The 7,984-nt window shown below is 37.0% G+C and overlaps 1 protein-coding gene across 2 annotated transcripts; it reads left to right on the top strand.

The window, feature by feature from the left end:
- The first annotated feature begins 250 nt into the window (after positions 1-250).
- On the top strand, positions 251-7,778 carry LOC126606708 (uncharacterized). Of its 2 annotated transcripts, XM_050274101.1 has the most exons (19): positions 251-574; positions 1,161-1,486; positions 1,751-1,927; positions 2,024-2,107; positions 2,221-2,280; positions 2,701-2,745; positions 3,251-3,450; positions 3,846-4,307; positions 4,426-4,552; positions 4,657-4,854; positions 4,969-5,058; positions 5,190-5,252; positions 5,352-5,426; positions 5,559-5,609; positions 5,875-5,952; positions 6,409-6,543; positions 6,631-6,738; positions 7,087-7,152; positions 7,453-7,778. In XM_050274101.1, the coding sequence occupies exons 2-19, from the start codon at positions 1,178-1,180 to the stop codon at positions 7,519-7,521; spliced, it is 2,397 nt and encodes a 798-aa protein (XP_050130058.1). In that variant the 5' UTR covers positions 251-574; positions 1,161-1,177; the 3' UTR covers positions 7,522-7,778. The 2 variants fall into 2 exon arrangements, with proteins under 2 accessions (XP_050130058.1, XP_050130059.1); XM_050274102.1 differs by lacking the exon at positions 251-574 and having other exon boundaries at positions 1,339-1,486; positions 1,744-1,927.
- The last annotated feature ends 206 nt before the right edge of the window (positions 7,779-7,984 follow it).

Here is a 7,984-nt window from a genome sequence, read left to right as displayed (position 1 = left end):
TAACTATGTCTAAAACAAGTTCTATTGCTTAAGAGCACAATTGAGTATCGCTCATGTACAGGAGTTACTAAAGTTTATAACATGTTTGTGTCTTAGTACTAAATTTAATAACGACACGTGACAATGTTGAGAGTAGTGACATAGGATGGCCATGCACTCGTTACCGAATCCGGAACAAGAGAGAGAGTTTCACACGGTTACGCGCATAAACACGAACCAAACGAACAAGAAAAAAAATTATAAGCGGCCGACGGCCGTTACTGACCGTCCCTCCTTTTTCCTCCTCCATTTTTCGACGCACACGACGCGAGGCCTCCTCTCTATCTCTCTCTCTCTCTCTCTCTCTTCGTAATTTCTGTTTATTTTGATCCGAAAATGCAATTAGAACTAATTAATTAAGCTTAAAGACGATTATTATTAGTTTAACACCTTCCTCCTCGTCCTCTCCTCCATCATTTCGTTCGAGGAGAAGAACAAGAAGCAGCAGAAAAAGAGGAAAGCTTTGTTACGGCCGCCGGAGATTCCTCCCCCTGAAATTCTTATATTCCTTTTCGAATTTCAAGAGAATTCAGAGGTCAGTTCATAATTTTTTTTGGATTAATTTGTCGCGCATATTCTAAAGTTTCCATCTTTTGTGATTATAATTTCCAATTATCTATTTTTCGTTAAGTACTGATGATTATTGGTGCTTTATGCTCGAATTTCATGGTTTTTTTGCTGAAAATCTTCCAATTTTATTTAGCTGGGAAATTCATGTTTACCAAAAATATGTGAACTTTATTATTCTCTCTCTCTCTCTCTCGTGTAACTGAAAGGGCTTGGCAGCAGAAAGTTAACTGATCGACTTTTAAGACGGAGGAATAACGTTATAGCATAATTATCTACTTTTAATTCGATTTAGGAACTTCTTTCCGGCTGAAGAATTAAGTTTTTTTTTAATTGTTTAATTTATTGTTAATTTTGGAGATTAATCAACCGGAAAGGTTGAAGTGAACATCAAAGGTTAAAACTTTAAGTAGTGACACAACGAAACTGATGCTTCAGAGATTTTTGGCTCGGAGACGATCGAATTAGGAAATATCTGTTATTTGTATGCTCTGTAAGTTCGAAGTTTCGGGGTTTAAGGAGTGAATTGTTGTCAATGTCGAATTTTTTGATAGGAAGAAAGCCTTTTAGTATGAATAAAGATGAAGAGACGGGTAGCCCCAGTTGGGGTGCTTCGTTTTTCGCTCAAACGGAAGATGTTGCAAGAGCAGTTGCTGCTGTAGCGGCTGCTGCTACTGCCACTCATTCTCCGCGGCCATCTGCTGTGTACTCATTGAATGAAGATGGTGGTGGTGGCAGTCCGCTTCAGAGGTTACAACGCCATGTTACGAAAGTTCTAAAAGGTTTCCAGCATCCTCCTGAAGTGAAGCGAGGAACTTACAATCCTGAAGTTTTGACTAGCCAGAAGCGGCAATGGGCAAACTTTCAGTTGCAGTATTTGGTATGCAGTTTCGTATAGTGACCCATTTGTTTCCATGCAACTTATTTGTATGCATTTCAGCATTTGGTTAATCAAGAATCAAGATAAATAATTTTACATCGTACATTCCAAATTACTTCCATTTTTTTAGATTAAACGGTTCAAGGAAAAATTACTTCATCTCTAAAACAAGTTCTGTGTGTTAGTTTCAAAATACATTCGCATATAGAAGCAAAAATTTTGTCCCAAGAGATTCCGTAACACCTCTGTATTTCAAGTGTGCAGGATCATAAGTCTTTAAAGCAGCCAACAAGGCTTTTTGAGAGCATGGTAGTTGTGGGGCTTCATCCTAACTGTGATATTCAGGCACTTCAAGGGCAATACATTGGAAGAAAGTCTGAAGGTTCAGGGAGATTTAGTAGCCAGAATCACTCTCGTATAGAACCTAATATCGAACCTCAGGTGGGGATTTTGTTGCCAAATGGCCAATTTATTTGCATACTGATATGCTTGGAAGTAATTTGAGTGCTAGGTATTAACATGTGTTTCTACTTCCAGGTGTTATTTGTTTATCCTCCGGAAAAGCAGCTGCCTCTACAATACAAGGATCTGCTTTCATTTTGCTTTCCCAGAGGCGTAGAGGTTAGGTTTTATCTTGACAGATGTTTTGCCATCCTGTTGACACCTCGGATGTGAATGACACCATGGAAATAATCATTTTCTAATATTGACACCTCGTATGTGAATGAATTCAGGTTCATGCTGTTGAGAGAACTCCTTCAATGAGTGAGTTGAATGAAATTCTTCTGGGGCAGGTATTGTGCAACATTCTGCTCTCATAGTATAATTGCTAATTAATACTTAGGCCACTTTCTTCCTTCATCTGTTTTCTACCTTTTCCCCTTAGAGAATCATATATAAAAGGTTTTAGCGTAGGATAATGTTTTTTCCTATCCAAGCTCTACCGGATATAGAACCCCTATTCTTCATATTTCCACTAGAAAATGAGATTAAACGGAAAGTTTGTGTGTTGAGTTTACTAAGGTTTTAGGATGGTTGTATAGCAACTCTTCTTTCCATGGGACTTTAAACCATTATGTTATGATAAGATAATTGATAAAGCTGTAGCAGAATGATATAACAATATCATGCAGAAGTTTTCCACTTCTAATAAAAAGCATTAGGCAAAACTTGTTTTATTTACTTGTATTGGCCATGGTGATGCTTATTTTCAGGAGCATTTTAAACGGAGCGATCTGTCATTTGTATTCAGACTACAGGTAAATTATAACCTGTTATGCATCCGCGACTCCTTTGTTCTTGATTTTCCTCAATTCGTTATAAAATTTATCTATTTTGCTGCATTTGGGGTTTAGGTGGTGCTGTGTGATAGAACCATTAGTGGTGTTGCTTGAAATTTATCATTGAAACAACATTGTTTCGGTCGTAATTCAGACAACTGGTTACTTAGAGTTGTATTAGTGCCCACAGAGAAGAAGATTGCTGAGAAATCGCAAAGCATAGTTACTCGGATTGAATTTTTTTTCTTTAATTTTGATTAGATTTATATATGTTTAAGTGGATATTATGGATTGCCAGTTACAGTTAACATACATTATTTAAGAAGATAATCCCCTTTCTACTATATTCTTTATATTGATTTAATTTGTTTTTGTGACATGAAATTATTCTTCGTGCTCAAACCTAAACAATTTAATTTTGTTTTAATGTGAATTATTTCTTCATTTCCTGGATGACCTATTTTGTACAATACTTGGTTTGAAGGTTGCCGATGATTCAACTTTGTATGGGTGCTGCGTGTTAGTGGAAGAAGTAGTGCAAAAACCCTCGGGATTGCTTTCCATGATTGCAGAGAAACATCCTTCTCGCCCGTCTTTGAGCCGTCATATATTAACCACTCAGAGATGTTATTGCATTCTCTCAAGGGTTCCAGCATTTGAGTTACATTTTGGTGTATTGAATAGGTGTGTTGTTGTTGTATTGGATGCTCGTACTTACGTGTGCATAATATAAATGCGTGTTTCCTGCTATCTATTTATGCATTAGATGGAAGGTCGTGCTATAACTAATCTAAAAACAAATGAGAGATTCAATTCTTAGTTCATTGAGGAAAAAAATTATGGTAGCCTTCTCAGTATAAGGTAGAACCGATGTGACTTCTAAACAACACATAAAAGCTTTTTAACTGTCAGCTAAAGGACTCTTGAAACTAAGATTTAGGTTTTTTGAGTAACTGGCGCATAGTTGTGTGCAGGAATACATATGCTCTTTTGGTCTTTGATAGGTCCTATGATTGGACAATCATCTTTACCGTTTGACAATGTTATTCAACTTGACTGTGTTTGCTATTTTCGTGTAGCATCTTCACAGAGGAAAGGTTGGAGCGATTAACCCAAGGAATAGATCTTTTAGATTTAGAAAGCCCAAAGGATTGTGACAATGGTGAAATTTTCGAAGATACTACAGAAGAAACTTCAAATGGTGTATCACTAAGTAGTAGAATTGAGGAGGACTTGCTGAATGGAACAGCGGAGTTTTCTCAATCAGGGAGATTTGCAGATAATGGGAGTCACCTAGACAATCAAATGGTTGATGGGGATTTTAACTTGCCAACGGGAAGGGTTAGTGAAGATGTTCCAGTTGATCCTGAAACCAAGATGGTTAGTTGCAAAAGAGAATCTGGTGGTGTAAATGCTGAAGTTTGTGAGGTCTATGTTGATGACTTCTCTACAAACAAGCAAGCTGTAGAAAGGCGATTACCAAATGCTGTCCTACCTCTCCTGCGCTTCTATCAGTATGAAAGCTCTGATTCTTCCTCCAGGTAGCAGTTGTACTTTTTTCTATGAAGTTTTGGGGGGTGGTGGTTGGTAATTATCAAGGATATGGGCTACTTAAATGTCTAAGTTTCTGTACTTATTATTTGGAAGTGTTTTATGCAGTTTTCAAGGCTCTCCTAGTGAGGACAGAAATTTTAGGAGCGATGTTGTTGATTTTACAGAAACGGACGAGGCATCTTTCTCTGGCCAAGATGATTCTGACCTCATTGATATTCTTGAATGGGCCAAGGTGCAAAAAGGACTTTTTTCTTGGATCTAGATATGAACTGAAGCTCTTTTTTAATGAGAATCTAGAGCCCAATGTCTCTTGACAAAATTATCCCAATTTTTCAGGCGAACAATCATGGATCATTGCAGATAATAAGTGAGTACTACCAATTACGTTGCCCTGCTAGAGGTATCACTGTTAAGTTTCATCCTTTGGACCACCTGCATCCCTTGGAATATCATAGACCAAAAGCAAATGTTTTACGTACTGCTGGCTCAACCATTGATCTGGGTTCATGCAGTACGAGTCTGGAATTCGCTGAGGTAGAGACTTATGATAGCTTTATGAACTTATCTCATGTGCGGTGGATTTGGTTGATCTTTTCCCTTAATAATGTTCGTGTTCATTTGAATTGTATTTCTGTTGGTTGTTATCAGGCACAAAGTGCTTTCTTGGTAGAGGAGGAAGCAACTGCATTATCAGTATGGGCTATTGCATGCATATGTGGCTCCTTACGACTTGAAAATGTAAGTGAATGGCTCAACATAAGTATGCTGTATTGATTACCTTTGTATGAATGAGTGCCGATTTGGGTTACTTCTCTTAGAGGCCTGCTTCATGGCTGACGTTGCATTTGATTCTCCTCCATACTTTGCAGGTATTAGCATTATTTGCAGGAGCACTGTTGGAGAAGCAGATTGTAATCATTTGTTCCAATTTGGTATGTATTATACATTATTCCAAGTTTATATAGGTCTTGTGAAGATTAACAATCCGATTTATGTATTCTTTTTACACCTGTGTTTTCTGATGTGTACAGGGGATCTTATCGGCCTCAGTGTTATCAATTATCCCTCTGATCCGCCCCTACCAGTGGCAAAGCCTTCTAATGCCGGTATACTTCCCTTACTGCCTACATGTTATTTTTTAAATATTTATACTTCCCTTACTGCCTACAAGTTATTTTTTAAATATATTAAATGCATTGCTGTTTTCATGTGAATGACAATGTGCATAAACTTTCCAGGTTTTACCAAATGACATGCTGGACTTTTTAGACGCACCCGTCCCTTACATAGTGAGTTCTCAAGTTTTTGGTTTATCTGGATCCAGCATTTTCTCAAATTATTATTTGAAAGGAAAACCTCTGTCTGTTTATCTTCTCCAAGTAATATTACAAATATAAAACATTAGTGCCCCTTCCCCATCCAACAAAGACTCCGAAGACACAGATCACTTTTTAAACCCTTTGCACTAAGCCATCTTTTTCCTTTTTCTAGTCAGCCTTAGTATCGTATCTGACATTTGATTGGTTATTTATTAAACAAATTTTTCTTCTGTAGGTTGGTGTGAAGAACAAAACAGATGAAGTACAGTCGAAACTTTCCAATACAATTGTAGTTGATGCCAACAAGAACCAGGTTTGTTGTTTTCAAGCAGTTTATTTTTCTACTCGTGGAACATGCATAAAAGGCTCATATAAGTCGTACCTAAAATTCAATCGTATAGTCATTATTCATTGCAATGGTCTCAAGTATATGGTTTTCTCACCATAAAAGAATATTAGCTTATCATCTTTTGAGATAATAATGTTTCAGTGCCAGACAATTCGTTCTAAGAATAATTTTGTGGGTTCAGGGCATGGACAAATCTGCAATTTGGCCTTGGGTTGACAAATAATGTGTGATATTCTTGCCCATAAAAATGAAACCAAAAGTCTTTAATTGACGCATCATGTGTTTAGCATTTTCTCATGCTTATTTTAGTCAATTGTCGTGTATTATCTGGTTTCTGGTGTATGATTAATGACTAATGTTCATTAAAATGCAAGTATTCTTATAGAAAAAATTAAATGCTTCCATTGCATGATATAATAGGTGAAGTCGCCGACAATACCTCATTTACCACAACATAAGGAATTATTTTCATCCTTAAGTCCTTATCACGCAAAGCTTGTGGGAGAGAGTTTTTTGGGTAGGAAAAGGCCGGTGTACGAGTGCACAGAAGAACAGGTGTGTTATGCTTTGTTCTAGTTCGTCGGATTCCAAAAAATTTACTCTTCTACCTTTAATTTTCATGTATTTATTTGCTGCTTGTAGGTTGAAGCTGCCAAGGGTTTCCTAGGAGTGTTAAGAACTTACTTGGATTCTCTTTGCTCTAATCTCCGTTCACATACAATTACTAACGTACAGTCCAATGATGATAAGGTCAGTTTGTTGTCCAATAATGACAGCTTTTAAGGGACTGAAGTGCCTTAGAGGATTATTATGTTTCTTTGACCTTCTTTTGTAATGATTGGTACTTCAAAAGATAATCTGTCCAAAATTTTATATATATGCATGCATGGACTAAGTTATGTCTCAGATATATGGAATGTCAGCGTAAATGTAATGCATCATTATATCCATTCATTTGGCTCTGAAGTTTTTATGAGAATAGTGCAGATAATCGTTTGTTTGAATGTGAAAATTCCTAGATTGTAGATCTAGTGAACATTCATATGCGGATGCACGTTCATAGTGCTACAGATCTGACACTGATTTCCCTCGAATTAGGTATCGTTACTTCTGAAGGAGAGTTTCATCGACTCATTTCCTAGTCGCGATCGACCATTTATGAAGGTGCGTTCTTTGAGATAGTTTTCTCTTGTCTATGAGAGTAATAAAATTGTCAAAGAAAACATAAATCTAAGCTCTGAAAGAGGCGTAACTTGGGTCAAGAATGGATAATGTTCGTTTCGGTATTCCGTGTTTGTATGTTGTAATCAATTTATGCAAGATAAATATTAACCACCTTTTTGCTTTATTTCTGAAAGTGACTTGTAATCTTGCTTCAATGCTTACTCTGGGTGCGCTTTGAGTTGTATCGTATAAAGCTGAAAGCACACTGATGCATCATTTTCCTCCCTAAATGCTATGCAGCTTTTTGTGGACACACAAATGTTTTCTGTACATACGGATCTCGTTCTCTCCTTCTTCCAGAAGGAATAGTGCCGCTGCCATGCAAGGTCAGGCCTTGTGTTATATTTTCGTGTTGTAAACCTGAACGCAAGTTCAGTAGTGTTACATCATAAGTTCCATCATTCATGAATTCAATCTTTGTTTCTTGAGATCATGCTTCGCATCTCCGAATGAAAAGATTGTCCGCTTTGCTGCATATTGTACCATGATGAATCTGTATTTTAACATATGAGAGACCTCAAAAGAATTATCCCGCTTTAATTGTAAATAGTAATTTTGTTTATTTATTTACTGCCACCCGTAGCAAGATTTTCCGTTGGCTTATTTGTTTGATAAGTAAGACATGGTCGATTCATCTGCCAAAAGACACCATGTTTGGGTATATGTCAATTAGTATGCCTAACCAAACCATGTTTGGCCCTGCACTTCGAGATTTTGGAATGGCTGAAAGTGCTTTTGACGCTTTCGGATAATCCAAAAGCATTTGAACTTG

This window comes from Malus sylvestris, chromosome 2 (genome assembly GCF_916048215.2).
Source record: "Malus sylvestris chromosome 2, drMalSylv7.2, whole genome shotgun sequence".
NCBI classification, from domain to species: domain Eukaryota; kingdom Viridiplantae; phylum Streptophyta; class Magnoliopsida; order Rosales; family Rosaceae; genus Malus; species Malus sylvestris.
The sequence above is the reverse complement of the archived record's forward strand: the minus strand, read 5'-3'. Positions and strand labels throughout refer to the sequence as shown.

Coding starts and splice junctions, on each gene's coding strand:
- LOC126606708 (XM_050274101.1), top strand. CDS start 1,178: ATGAATAAAGATGAAGAGACGGGTAGCCCCAGTTGGGGTGCTTCGTTT. Junction 2,281..2,700: donor ATGAAATTCTTCTGGGGCAG/GTATTGTGCAAC, acceptor GCTTATTTTCAG/GAGCATTTTAAACGGAGCGA. Junction 7,153..7,452: donor GCGATCGACCATTTATGAAG/GTGCGTTCTTTG, acceptor AATGCTATGCAG/CTTTTTGTGGACACACAAAT.